Source organism: Rhinolophus sinicus, chromosome 8 (genome assembly GCF_057876585.1).
Source record: "Rhinolophus sinicus isolate RSI-liver-muscle chromosome 8, RSI-T2T, whole genome shotgun sequence".
In the NCBI taxonomy this organism is placed as follows: domain Eukaryota; kingdom Metazoa; phylum Chordata; class Mammalia; order Chiroptera; family Rhinolophidae; genus Rhinolophus; species Rhinolophus sinicus.
The window spans coordinates 46,277,559-46,292,980 of NC_142508.1; the positions used below are offsets into that span (position 1 = coordinate 46,277,559).

General features: G+C 38.2%; 1 protein-coding gene across 1 annotated transcript; it reads right to left on the minus strand.

Annotated features, from left to right (window-relative positions):
- Positions 1-2,154: 2,154 nt before the first annotated feature.
- On the minus strand, positions 2,155-4,715 carry ZNF461 (zinc finger protein 461; the record flags this gene model as incomplete). The annotated part of the gene is given in 9 exon segments (XM_074315891.2): positions 2,155-3,546; positions 3,549-3,640; positions 3,642-3,678; positions 3,681-3,698; positions 3,701-3,857; positions 3,859-4,233; positions 4,235-4,266; positions 4,269-4,403; positions 4,406-4,715. Coding segments are annotated over 9 exon segments (1,290 nt in total), but the record flags the coding sequence as incomplete, so codon positions are not given.
- Between the last annotated feature and the right edge of the window lie 10,707 nt (positions 4,716-15,422).

Here is a 15,422-nt window from a genome sequence, read left to right on the forward strand (position 1 = left end):
CAAATAATTCAATAAAATATGCAAAGTAAAAAGAGTCAACAGTAAAAACGAGAATTCTCGTTATCCGTCCTTAACGCATGGCTCAGAAAAAAATGAAGATTCTCGTGATCCGTATGCAACGTGTTAAGTTTATGTAAAATAAAGTTTGATATTTAGAGTATTCCATTTTCTTAAGCATGCTTACTTTCTCCATTCCCATATTCCAGTTCAGGCCTTTACTCTCCCCCTTTTTGATTTGGTTGCCACAAATTGTCCCTGTTGATGGTGGTCGAATAGCCTCCTTTAGTATTTCTTGTAGTGCAGGTCGTGTATTAGAAAATTCCCTCAGCTTCTGTATGTCTGGAAAGGTCTTTATTCTTCCTTCATATCTAAAGGATATCTTTGCTGGATATATTATTCTTGACTCATACTTTCTCTCTTTCAATAGTTTAAATATTTGGTTCCACTCCCTCCTGGCTTGTAGAGTTTCTGCTGAAAAATCTGATGATAATCTAATGGGCTTTCCTTGTAGGTTACCGTCTTCTTTTCCCTGGCTGCCTTGAGGATTCTTTTTTTGTCGTTGATTTTAGACAGCTTCAATACAATGTGCCTTGGAGAAGGCCTGTTGGGATTGAGGTCAGATACATATTTTAAAAAACAAAACAAAAAAATATTTTAAGATGTAAGGAGAAAATGGAATAACAAATGGAATGAAGTCTCATCTGTTCAGACATTTTATATCCAAATTTCTCTAGACAATTTATCTGGAACTTTCTAGTCAAAACAATCAGACTTTGGGTTCCACAAAATCCTCTTGAAGTTCTTCCAGTGAGGACTGTACATCACTGTGAAACATATTCTTCCCAAAAGCTACGACAGGTAGGTTTTAAGAACAAAGTCAAGCTCCTGGTCAAGATGGTGGAGTAGGTTAACGTTGTGCTACCCTCCTCCAATTATCACATCAAAATTACAACTAAACTACAGAATAACCATCATTGAGAGTTGCCCAAACTTCAGCTGAACAGAAGTTCTATAACCAACGATAGACAGAAGCCACTTCGAGACTGGTAGCAGGGGGAGAGACAAAGAATGGGCTGGTCTCACACCCATGTGTGGTAGTTAAAATGGAAGGGATATCTCAGCTGCAGAGGTATCCCCTAAGGAGCGCAAGGTCTCAGCCCTACACAAAGCTCCCAAGCCAAAGGTTCCAGTGCTGGGAACAGAAGTCCCCCTAAATTCTGGCTGTGAAACCCAGCACAGATTGTGGCTGAGTGAGACTGAGGGCTGCTGGAGCCTCTTAAATGACCTCGCACGGATTTACTTTGTGAATTCACTTGCTCTGAGCTCCAGAGCTGGGGTAATAGCTCAAAAGACACCAGGGACATAAATGTGGGGAATGAATTGTCTATCTTCAGGGTAAGGGTTAGAAGAGCAGCTTTCTCCCAAACAGAAGTGCTGGCAGAAGCCATTGTTTCTTTGTTGAGCCCTTCCTCCATCTAGCGTGCAGATACAGGTGGGTGCGATATCTGAATCTCCATCAACTTAGTTAACACCATTCCCTGGTGATTCCCTGAGACCCTTCCGCACCCAACATTCAAGCCCACCCAAGCCAATTCCGGTGGCTTTTACATACAAACGGGCAGTCTTGGGTGATGCTGCAGGCTTTCCTAAAATCTCTCAAACATTCACAAACCGCAAACAAGTAGCATCTGGCTTCCATGAGTCCCGAATCTCTGGCTGAGCAGCCCAGCCCTAAGCCTGGCACTAGCCGGCCTTGGTTCAAGGCTTGGCCTATTGAGGTAGCTCCAAGCTCAGCACAGGTGGCAGCCATCTGCGGATTGCTTTGTGGTTCATGGCAGGTGGCCCTGAGCAGGGCGCAGGCTGTGGCTAAACTTGGCTTGTGGGGGGACCTCCCAGGAGGCCCTAAGACTGGCATCCTAGTGGTCAGCTTTGGACCAGGCTGGATCATCACCCAGCCACCTCCAGTAACAACACACCCACAGGGCACCATGGGAAGGCACCAGAGCCCTGCTAAAGCGAATCCTGCTCCACAGGGCCAGCCCCTGCACAATAGCTCCTCCACTGTAGTCACGGCCAGCCCTCACTACCAATCAGCCTGATAATCGATCTCTTCCATTGATGTGCCAACAGCAATCAATGCTCAGCTACAATAAGATCACAAACACAACCCACACAAGGGACACACCTGGAGCACCTGGCTCAAGTAACCAGAAAGACTGTACCATTGAGCCCCACAGCACACCTACTACATAAGGTCACTTTATTAAGACCAGGAGACATAACAGCCCTACCTAACACATAGAAACAAATACAGGGAGGCAGCCAATAGGGGTAGACAAAGAAATAAGTCTCAAACAAAAGAACATAACAGGGCCGGCCTGGTGGCTCAGGCGGTTAGAGTTCCATGCTCCTAAATCCGAAGGCTGCCGGTTCCATTCCCACATGGGCCAGTGGGCTCTCAACCACAAGGTTACCAGTTCAACTCCTCGAGTCCTGCAAGGGATGGTGGGCTCCGCCCCCTGCAACTAAGATTGAACACGGCACCTTGAGCTGAGCTGCACCCTCCACAACTAAGACTAAAAGGACAACAACTTGAAGCTGAACAGCACCCTCCAAAACTAAGATTGAAAGGACAACAACTTGACTTGGAAAAAAGTCCTGGAAGTACACATTGTTCCCCAATAAAGTTCTGTTCCCCTTCCCCAATAAAATCTTAAAAAAGAAAAAAATATTAATGTAACATCAAAACATACATACACAAACACAACACACACATTCACAGTTGAGGATCTACACAACAGAAATAAAAGAATGATAAAGTACAAATGTTTATTGCATGATTGTTTCTCGTGAAAAAGTAGAAACAATTTGAATATCTACAGTAGTGAATGGTTCCAAATACTGACGTACATCCCATACTAGAAATATTCTGAAACTTTAAAAAGAATGAATTAAAACTATAAGTATTGACCTGGGAAAATGTCCATGATTATTTAAGTTAAAAAGGCAAATTGCCATGAAATTATGTCACTAGAGGGAGCAAAACCTCTTCCATTTACATGCAACAAACCTTTGTATGTGCACGTATGTTTGAGCATGAAGAAAGAATCAACACACACATACAGATTATCTCAGGGATTTGTGGAAGGAGAAGAAATTGTTTTCATTTTATTTTTGCCACACTTCACTGGTTTCAGTGAAAACATAATTTTATAAGATTTCAAATAGTGGTTATTACAGTAACTCAGAAACAGCACTGAAACCAGAACAATTTTTACCTTTCAATAACTTATGCATTTTCCCACTTTAATTTCCTTTCAAGGATTACTGAAATAATCAATACTAATGAAACTCAGTATTTTACTAACTTCTTCATTAAAGAAAAAAAAGTTGTATATCTCTAAAAATAATTTCATGATGTTAGATTAGGATGCGGAGAGAGGAAAGGAAACCTTAATGGTATCTCACCAGTATGAAGTGTCTCATGCAATTTAAATTGGAAGCCATTATTAAAGTTCTTCCCACATTCATATGGTTTCTTTCCGAATGAATTCTCTGGTGGTGTGAGAAGCTTGAATGTTAGCTAAAGGTCTTCCCACACTCCTTACATTTGCAGGGCTTCTCACCAATATAAATTCTGATGTTGAATAAGGTGTGAATGAAGTCTAAATGCCTTCATTCATGAGGTTTCTCACTATATGAATTCTTTGATGTCTTTTGAGGTGTGAGCACTGTCTTAAAAGTCTCCACATTCGATACACTCAGGGTTTCTCACCAGTAAAAATCCTCCAATGTAAGGTAAATTGTAAGCCATCACAAAAGGCTTTCCCACATTCATTACATTCATAAGGTTTTTTAGCCAGAATGAATTTTCTGATGGTGAGAGAAGCTTGAGTAATAGCTAAAGGACTTTGCACATTCACCAGTATAAATTCTCTGATATATGGTAAGGTGTGAGTGATGCCTACAAGTCTTTCCACATTCTTTACCCCCATAGGGTTTCTCACCAGTATGGAGTTATAGATGTTCAGTAAGTTGAAAGCTCCTTATAAAAGCCTTTCCATACTGCTTATATTCATAGGGTTTTTCACCAGTATGTAGTCTTTGATGTTGAGTAAGTTGTGAAGGCCTTCCCACATTCCTCACATTCAGTTTCTCACCTGTTTGAACTCTCTGATGTAGTGTAAGTTCTGAGCCGTAATTAAAGGCCTTCCCACAATCTTTACATTCATAGCATTTTTTCACCATTATGAATTCTCAGATGTTAAGTTGTAAGCAATAAATAAAAGCCTTCCAACACTTCTTAAATTCAGAAAGTTTTTCTTTAGAATGAGTTCTTTTGTGATGACTAAAAAATAAAAGATAACTGAAGTTTTTTCTACATTCTTTACATTCAAAAATTTCCTATTATAAAATTCCTGAATGAGTAAAGCATATTAGTTCAAAATGGGCTTATGCTGATGGTTGATAATAAATGGTTTGAAATAGCCCTCCTGTTGTTCCTGTTGTCTCTCAAACTGACTTTTGCATTCCCAAATATCTCTGAAAATGAATTTCTCAGGATTATGGCTTTTAAATTGTTCCACAATAGCCCACTGGGATGATTCTGTCTCATGAATGTCTCTTTTTGGAGATCACTTCTTGGGTACATACCTGGACACCAAGCCTGAAAGATAAGAAACGCATTTTAACTGTTGGCTTTGTGTTACAAAAGAAATAAATTATCTACGTGGAAAAGAGAAAATAATTCACTTAAGAAATGAAAGGCTTGGGCAGTTTTTAAATACTGTCATGCAACTGAACAAAAAAAGGATAAGGAGAACACAAAAATGAGAGCTCATGAGAGAAAGTGAGGGAGTTAATTAACAAGTCAATAGTTCTGAAATTTTGATTTACCTCTAAATCACCATGGGAGTTTGTTGCAATTATGGGTGTTTAGGAAATATTCTGAAGCAGAATCTACAAGAGTCTGTATGTTTAACTCTCTCCACTGGCATGTGAATGCTAGTTGTCCCCAGATATCTATTATTACCCTTTTGTATATTGGTGGAACCCATGGCTTTTAGTTGAGAACAAGGCTGCATAATATAAACATTGCATTACCCAGGCTCCTTTGAATAAGAATATGCCATGTAACTGGATTCTGCCTAAAGAAATGCAGACGTTTTATGTTGAGTTTCTGAGAACTTTCTTTAAGAGACAACTTGCCCACACCCTATATCCCTTATTCTCCCACTTCCTCAGCAAAGCCGGTTGTAATGTAGATTTGGTGTCATGTCTGTGATGGTTTTGAAGAGATGAGCTGCCATTCCAGCCTTGACTTTAATGCAAGAGAAAATTAACCTTCTATATTGTTTAAACCAATATTATTTATGGGTCTCTGTCACATGCAGCCAAACCTATATGCAAAGTAATAGAGCTTCCCACTGAACTGAAATTTTAAAAATCCATCTCTTGACCATGAGAACTGATAAAAGTGAACTGGAATCTTAAGATGACTAACCACAGAGCTGGGAGGACTACGGGCAGAGCTGGACCCCTTGTTAACGCTCTAGTCCTGACTTCCTATTGAAACTTTGTGGTAAGTTTTGGGGGAGGGATCCATTTATATAGAGGCCATTTGGGGAAGGAGATTCTCTCTTTTTACACAGTGTGCGGCCAGTTGGAGCCCGGCCAGAGGAGTGCATTCTCACACTGCTGTGGTGATTTTGTTTTTCTTTTCCGAACAAACCGCTCTTTTGATGGATTGTCTGGAGAGTTATTTTAGCCAGTCAACAGACTATAAGGCCTCTGCTTACCTAGAAGATCTCATTTTGAGTCCACTGTTTTATTCATTGTGCTACAATAAATTCCTTTCAACAACCAGGATATTCCAAAGCTTTTCAAAGGCTGTTTAGAAGAAAAAGTTTGAAACTGACAGCTATGTAAACCACCCTAACACAACTTATTTTCCCATTTTCCTAATGATGGGTATCTGGGTTGTTTCCAGCTGTTGGCTGTTATGATTAATATTGCTATGAACATTCTTGTACATTTCTTTTGGAGGAAACAGGACTCCTTTCTGCTAGGTGTATACACCTAGTAATGAAACTGCTGCATCAAAGCCTATGCATTTATTCAGCCTTAGTTGACACTGTCCAACAGTTTTCTAATTTATAATTCTATCAAAATGTAAGAGAGTTCTGGTTCCTCACATCCTTACCAATACTTATTATTGTCAATCTTCTCTTTAAGCATCCAGCAGATGTATTATGAGGTATTGTTTAATTTGCAATTTCCCTGATGACAAATGAGGTTGAGCACTTTTTCATGTTTATTGGTCAACTGGACATCTTTTTTTTTTTTTTAGATTTTATTGCGGAAGGGGAACAGGATTTTTTTGGGGGGAAACAGTGTGTACTTCCAGGACTTTTTTCCAAGTCAAGTTGTTGTCCTTTCAGTCTTAGTTGTGGAGGGTGCTGTCCAGCTTCAAGTTGTCCTTTCAGTCTTAGTTGTGGAGGGTGCAGCTCAGCTCCAGGTCCAGTTGCCGTTGCTAGTTGCAGGGGGCACAGCCCACTATCCCTTGCGGGAGTCGAAACCGGCAACCTTGTGGTTGAGAGGACGCGCTCCAACCAACTGAGCCATGTGGGAGCTCAGCGGCAGCTCAGCTCAAGGTGCCGTGTTCAATCTTAGTTGCAGGGGGCGGAACCCACCATCCCTTGTGGGACTCGAGGAATTGTACTGGCAACCTTGTGGTTGAGAGCCCACTGGCCCATGTGGGAATCGAACCGGCAGCCTTCGGAGTTAGGAACATGGAGCTCCAACCGCCTGAGCCACCGGGCCGGCCCTGGACATCTTTTTTTAACTAACATGCCTATCCAGGTCTTTTGTCCATTTTTATTTATTTTTGTAGGTAAAATTCATATAAAATCCACCATTTTAACAATTTTGAAGTGTACACTCCAGTAACGTCTAGTACATTCTCAATGTTGTGCAACCATCAGATCACTATCTAATTCCAGAACATTTTCATCATGCTAGAAATAAACCCCATACCCTTGGTCATTTCCTACTCTCCTCTTCCCCCAGCCCCTCACAATGAATAATCAGCTTTATGTCTCTGAATTCGCCTATTCTAGACATTTCATAAAATAGAATCATAAATATGTGAACTTTTGTCAACAACATGGTTGTTTGTATGCAATGTTTTCACTCAGTATAATGTTTTCAAGGTTCAAGCATTATAGCATGTATCAGCACTTCATTCCTTTTTATAGGTGAGTGATATTTCATTGTACCCATATACCATTTTTGTTTATCAGTTTAAGGACATCTGGGTAGTTTGTGGGTTGTATTTTCCTTTCTGATTTGTAGGAATTCCGAATAGTCCTAAAAATGCATTAACTGTATTAAATCAGGAGGAACTATCAAATATACTCCAATTAAAGGACATTCTATAAAACTGGCCACAATTCTTCAAAAATACTAGTGTCATGAAATACAAAGAAAGTTTAAAGAACTTTTCAGGTTAAAGTAAAGAGAAATATGAGATCCTGAGTCAGGTAAGAAGGACAATATTGGGACAATTAATGAAAAATGAATACAGACAATATATGAGAGAATAATTTTGATCTATGTAGAATTTCCTAAATTTATGAAATGTAAGAGAATAACATTGTTCTTCAGAAAATAAGCCTAACTTAAAGGACTTAACAGAAATGGAATAATAAGGAAAATATGGTGAAATATTAACAACTGCTAAATCTACATGAACAGCAGCATATAGGAGTTCTTTCACTATTCTTGCATCTCTTCTGTATGTTTAAAATTATTTTAAAATAAATTTTTATTGTACAAAAGAGAGAGAGAAGGTACAAATAACCAATATTAGAAGTGGAAAGGGGGATATTATTACAGACAAAAATCCATCCCCTCCTAGAGTTACATTCTAGTGGGATAACATCTACTTCTACTAAATGGTTACTAAATGTATTAGTACGTCACTGGCAAAAGTGCTGTAGAACAATTCAATAACAGGGAAAGATATGCAAAATCCCAAACAATGGACGTAAGGCTACATAAGTTAATCAGAAAAGCCTCACTTTGTGACACTTAAGGGGGGAAAAAAAACCTGTAGGAGATAAGAGGGTCATGGCTATCTGGGGGGAAGAGCACTCCAGAAAAAAAATACAGAAATTCCCTAAAATTAAAGTTTCATTGGCTTATTAGAGGAACAGCAAGGACACTAGGATGGCTGAAATCAAGTAAGAGAAGATGGAGAAGTGGAGAGCAGAGGGAATCAACGAAAATCCAATCAGTTTCCTACAAGGTTATTTGAGGAACTTGAAAAACTGATTTAAACATAAATGGATGAACAAATGTTCAAGAACAGCCAAAACATTCCTGAAAAAGAACAAAGTTAGAGCACTTCTACCCATGATGAAGACACCATAAAGACTTAGAAATTAAAACATTGTGGTATTCACATGGGATTTGACCCATGGAAAGACCAGAAACAGACCCACATAGGAAGTACTGTAGATCAGGGAGGAAATAATAAATTATTTAATGAATCATATTAGAACAACTAGCTATAGATATGAAAAAGCAATTACCTTTGATACCTACCATATACCATAAATATGTAAAAATAAATTCTAAATGGATTAAAGACTTAACAAGTTAAAGGGAAAACTACACAGTTTATGGAAAGAAATATAAAAATATGTATAAAAAACACCTTGAGGTACAATGGATTTCTTAAACGAGATGCAAAAGGCTAACTAGAAAAAAGATAAACAACCTAAAAGAAAACAGGCAAAAGATCTGAATAGGCATTTCACAGAAGAGGAAACACCAATGTTAAATAATCATATGCAAAGATGATCAAACTCATCAGGAATCACAGAAATTCAAATTAAGATATAATGAGATACCATTTCATACTCATTACATTGGCAAAAAATTAAAATGTCTAAAATTTCCTATCTTGTTAAGATGTTGAACAATTAGAATTATTACACACTGCCAATGATAACATAAATTAATACCAACACTTAAGAAAGCAATTTTGTGTAACAAAGTTGAAGACGTGTATGTTCTGTGAGTCGGAAATTCCAATTCTAGTAAATAGCCTGGAGAAAATCTTGTATTGTATGCTTCAGGAGACATGTGTAAAAATATTCACAGCACTATTGTGTATACTAGCAAAAAAGTACAAACAACCCAAATTATAACAACCAGAAAATTGTGGGATGGAATATTATACAGCTGTGAAAATAAACTCAGGCATATGCATAAAACAATATGGGAAAATTATTAGACACCATGCGGTACGAAATAACCAGATCACAGAAGAGATACATAACCATTATTATTTTTATAAAACTTAAAAACAAGCAAAACACAACAATATAGTATTTAAGGATATACAAAAGTATAGTAAACTACTTTTAAAAACAGAGTAATCATAACAGAATTTAAGATAATGGTTACGTCTGGAGATGCAGCAGGAGGGTGGGAATAAGGAGAAGCGCACAGGTAGCTTCCATGGCATCAGCAACATATCAGTTCTTAGCTAATTCACAAGACAGGTAGATTCCTCAGATTAAAGGAAACATTTCATTCTCTCTGGAAAACATCATGACAGGACCCAGCAAGCTCAGTGGTGCTATTGGGCTACATGTGTTCCAAGCTGACCCCAACAGCTGGGCTGCATGCCTGCCAGAAGTCAGTTGCATTTGTTCCCCTCCATGTTTATACCAGTAGATGAAATGACTGTGAAAACCAGCTGTGTCACTAAGCTAACTACTTTGGAAAGACCAGATAATGGCAATTAACTTAAGAAAAAACAAAAATAAAAACTGCTACAAAAAAAAGACTGGTGGTGAGGCGGGGAACATAAAAATGAAATATTCTGCACTCACATTGCCTTTATGATCTTCCTTTTCTTTAAAGAAATCAAAGCAAATATCACAGAAAATACATATTCTAAAGTTCATTTAAAAAGATGATTTAGAATCTCAATCATAAAAATTGTGTAGTGTACTTTTCCTTGCTTCTCCCCATAAATACATCTAAAAATCCTAGAGATACCTGTCAGGCAACAATAAAAGAACTTCAAAAGCTGGAAGAAAGAAGGTAGGCTGGTTAGAATTACACGGGCTTGAGAAACTACCACATGATGAGTTCCCTGGGTTTTCTTTTTATCTCCCATACACCCCCACAATGGGCACTACAGAGGCCTGCAACCTGGAACCACTAACAGGTGTACAAACATACATAACACACACACACACACACACACACACACACACACACACACACACACGTCTGCTCTCTCCAACCAAAGGAGCAGGAACAGGGAAGCCCAGAAGACCTATGGGATCCCGAGCACCTGCTCCACAACTTGGGCCCCAGCAGAAGTTTCATCAGCCAGCTGCAGTAGCAGCAAGAAGTCCCAGTGATAGTTTACCACTAGCAGCAAAAAGAGGAAGCCTCTTGCTATCCCAGTCCCCACTTCACAACGAGGGTACTGGCTGACAGATCAATCCACCTAGAAGGGCAGCATTAGCAAAGTCCTGCATCTCCCTGCCCTCCACCCAGTGTCACAAACAAAAAAAAATACATCCCAGTGGGCCACATCCCACAGGTGGCCCAGCTACATTGGGGGTCCATAGAAGCTTTCTGTCCTTGCAGATACCACTATCAAGCATCAAGCAGGAGCTCCAGCAGTACCAGAGGTATGAAGCAGATAAAATAGCGTTGCAAAGGCTCTGAAAACTAAGCTGCCATTGGAACTAGAGCCTACAAAAGTAGGCCAGATCTATACACTAAACCTAACAGGGTGAGCACTTGCTAAAGTAGATTTAAATAGAATCAAGACTCTCTTGACATAATAACTAAAATGTCCACAATACATCAGAAAATCACTTGCCATACTAAAAGCCAGGAAACCAAAATCTGAAGTAGAAAAGACAGTCAACTGATACCAATAAGATGAATCAGATGTTGGAATTATCTAATGAGGATTTTAAAAAGCTGGCAGTTTGAATAAACCTGCTTTTCTTTCCGCCAAAAACAAAACAAAACAAAAAACACTCTTCATAAAAAGACACTGACAATCAATTAGAAATTATCTTGAAACAAATGAAAATATAGAATATCTCAAAAATAGTAATTATAAAAAACAAAATGGAATGAAAAACATAATAACCATTATAAAAGACACACTGAATGGTCTTAAGAGTACAGTGGGGATAACAGAGGCTTGAATCAGTGAATTTAAAGACAGAATTTACTAATCTAAACAACACAGATAAACAGACTTAAAAAAAAGAACAGAGCCCCAATCCCTTTGGGACAGTAACAAAAGATCCAACATTCATATCATCCAAGTCCCAGAAGTACAGGAGAAAGACTGTGGGACTAAAAAATTATTCAAAGAAATAATGGTTGAAAACTTCCCAGATTTCATACAAGACACAAATCTAAAGATTCAGGAAACTGAACAAATTCCTAATAAGAAAAATTCAAAGAAAACCAACACACATTTCTGAAAACGAAACAAACAAACAAAAAATCTTTAAAAAGTAGTCAGAAATACATATTATATAAGTTGATTAAAAAAAAAAAAAACTAATTCAAAAGACTGTGGATTTCTTATCTGAAACCAAGAAGACCAAAAGCAAGTGGCACAATATTTTTCAAGCGCTGAAAGGAAAGAATTGTCAACCTAATGTTCTAAGTCCAGTGAAAGTATCCTAAAGGAATAAAGAAGAAATACAGGCATTCTCAGACAAAAGAAAACGAAGAGAATTTGTTGCTGCAGACATGCCCTTAAAGAGTGGCTAAAAGAATCGGTGTCAGAGTGAGGGAAACTCTTGTGGACTGCTGCCTTTAACTTTCTCATGAGACAATAATGGAATCAAACTATAAATCACTAAAAGAAAGCCAACAGAAAAATCTCCAAACACTTCTAAATAATCCATGGATGAAAGAGAAAGTCTCAAAGAAAAAAAAGATTTTAAGGATTACAAAGACCTAAATATATCCATATACGAGGTCAGATAATTAAGTTCACAAACTCATCCTAGAAAAAGAACTACATACCTCATTGCTGAATATCACCACAGTCACCTTCAAAGTACTCCCCTTGGGAAGCTATGCACTGACGCCAGCGCCTAGCCCACCCTTCAAAGCAATTTTGGAACTCTTTTTCTGGAATGGCCATCAGAGCTGTCATTGTATTACCCTTGATGTCCTGAATGTCATCAAAATGTCTTCCTTTCAATATTTCCTTTATCTTCATGTAAAGAAAGAAGTCATTGGGGGCCAGATCAGGTGAGTAGGGTGTTCCAATCCAGTTACTTGTTTACTGGCTAAAAACTCCCTCACAGACAGTTCTGTGTGAGCTGGTGCATTGTCATGATGCAAGAGCCATGAATTGTTGGTGAAACGTTCAGGTCATCTAACTTTTTCACGCAGCTTTTTCAGCACTTCCAAATAGTAAACTTGGTTAACTGTTTGTCCAGTTGGTACAAATTCATAATGAATAATCCCTCTGATATTAAAAAAGGTTAACAACATCATTGCAACAAATTTGCGAACTTAATTGTCCTACCTCGTATATGCTGTATACAAGACAGCCATTTCAGATCCAAGACACACACAGACTGAAAGTAAATGGATGGAAAAAGATATTTCATGCAAATAAAAATGAAAAAAAAAAAAAAAGCTGGGGTAGCAATACTTACATCAGACAAAATAGACTTTAAAACAAAGGCTATCATAGAGACAAAGGACATTTCATAATGATAAAGGGATCAATCCAGCAAGAGGCTATGACCCCTGTAAACATGTATGCACCTAACATACCTAAATATGTAAAACAAATATTGACAGACATAAAGGGAGCGATCGACAGTAATACCATCATAGTAGGGGACTTTAACACCCCATTTACACAATGGACAGATCTTCTAGACACAAAATCAACAAGGAAACAGCAGCTTTAAATGACACACTAGACCAGAGGAACCTGATAGTTTTAGAGCATCAAAGCAGTAGAATATATATTCTTTTCAAGTGTACATGGGACCAGCATTATTTACAATAGCCTAGAGATAGAGGCAATCTAAGTGCCCACTGATGCACGATTACATAAAGATGTGGTACATATACACAATGGAATATTACTTGGCCATATAAAAAAATGAAATCTTACCATTTGCAACAGCATGGATGGACATAGAGGGTATTATGCTAAGTGAAGTAAGTTAGACAAAGACAAAATACCATACAATTTCACATATAGGAATCTAAAGAACAAAATAAATGAAAATACAAAACAGAAACAAACTCATAGATACAGATAACAAACTGATGGTTGCCAGATGGGAGAGGATGATGGCCGGCTGGGTGAAAAAGGTGAAGGGATTAAGAAGTACAAATGGGTAGTTGCAAAATAGTCACAGGGATGTAAAGTACAGCATAGGGAAAATAGTCAGTAATATGGTAATAACTATATATGGTGCCAGGTGTGTATTAAACTCAATGGGAGGATCACATCATAAATTATGTCTAACCACTATGCTGTATACCTGAAACTAATATAAAATAATACTGAATGTCAACTGTAATTGAAAAATAAATACAAGGAAAAAAGTAAAAGAAGTTGAGAAAGTAATCTGAAAGACTGGGATGATGACACTTTAAAAATAACACAGTAGAGATGCCAATTTCCACCTCTAGGAGTCTTAAACCAATCCTTCAGGAAGTTAGTTAACTACCCTAATGAGTCACGTTCTCTAATGAAACACAGTGAAGAAAGTAAGAATGCAGAAGATTTGGAACTGGAATAGAGAAAAGAGCTCTTATAATCAGGGAGACCCAATAGATTAGTTAAATAAATACATACATGTATAGGCCCTATATCACACCCTTGAACAAATTCCTCTGAGTGGGGTGAGTCATCTATATATACTCCACTCAGCACAAGTCAATGCCACACTCTGGAGTCTACAATACCAGTAAAATGACAGGAACTCATGTCCCCGTAAGGTCCTGGAAGGGAGTGTAAAGTTGGTGAAGACCCTGGAGCTGGACAGCAAGGAGAAAGAGTTGCTCAGGAAAGTTATTGGTTAAATAAGTTACAAAATATCCATGTAATAGAATACTAAAACACATGCCAAGTTGTAGAAAATAATGAAGGATGTGGAATATTTTCAAGATATAGTATCAGTAGGGAAGTCACTTTACAAAACAGGTTGACCAATACAATTACTCATATATCAATATAAGGCGATAGAAAAAAGTCTAGAGAGTTAAATACCTATTTCAGTTACTGCAAAAGTTTATGGCTTAAAAAAAAAAAGAATTCTGGGAGTTGGCAACTTGGGCTGAGTTGCCTTTCTGTTGATCTCACTCATGTGACACCGTTTCCCCAAAAATAAGACCTAGCTGGACAATCAGCTCCAATGCGTCTTTTTGAACAAAATTAATATATAATATTATATTATATTATATATTAATATATTATATTATTATATATTATATTACATTATATTATAATATATTATATAATATTATATTATATTAGACCCAGTCTTATTCTTATAATAAAATAAGACCGGGTCTTATATTAATTTTTTGCTCCAAAAGACGCATTAGAAAAAAAAAAAAAAGACGTATTAGAGCTGATTGTCCTGCTAGGTCTTATTTTCGGGGAAACACGGTAGCAGCCACCTGGTGGCTTGGTGGAGGCTAGATGGTCCAAGATGGTTTCACTAAAATATCTGGCAGTTGTTAGTGACTGTCATGTAACAGTCACAGCTTGGAGATTGCCTCTGTCTCCAAGCAGTCTTTGGTCTTCAAGCAAGCTTGTCAGGCTTCAGCACATGGTGGGCTCAGGGCAGGAGGAAGGAAAGAGCGAAACCTGCAAGATCTCCTAAGGCTTTGCCTCGGAAGTCTCACAAAGGCACTTCCACCACATTCTTTAGTCAAAATACCGTCATGAGGTCCTGCCTAATAGTGACCTATTTCAGAAGGAAAGCAAATGCTCCTTTTCTGAAAAACAAAAGAACAACCACAATGACAAAGTCCCTGACCTTGAGCTTGGTTTTCAGATGTACTCAGTAAAGATTTCCTTTCATCAGGGCCTTTCTCTCAGAGAACTGCAGTGCAGGGGAAGTGGGAGGGAGAGGAATAAGGATTCATGAGACACCATCAGACCTTTCTTGGAGCACAGACTGACTAAATTGGAAGAAATTCTTCAATACCACACAAGCTCCCATCATCTACCACACATACTCACCTGGAAGTAAGAGGGAGTTGGAAGCACTGCCAACCCGTCTTAGTATCAAAGGGAAAGGCCAGGGTCACTGATGTCCAGAGCTGAAACTCTCTAAGTTCACAGCAAGTTTCCAAGGGAGACAACTTTGGGA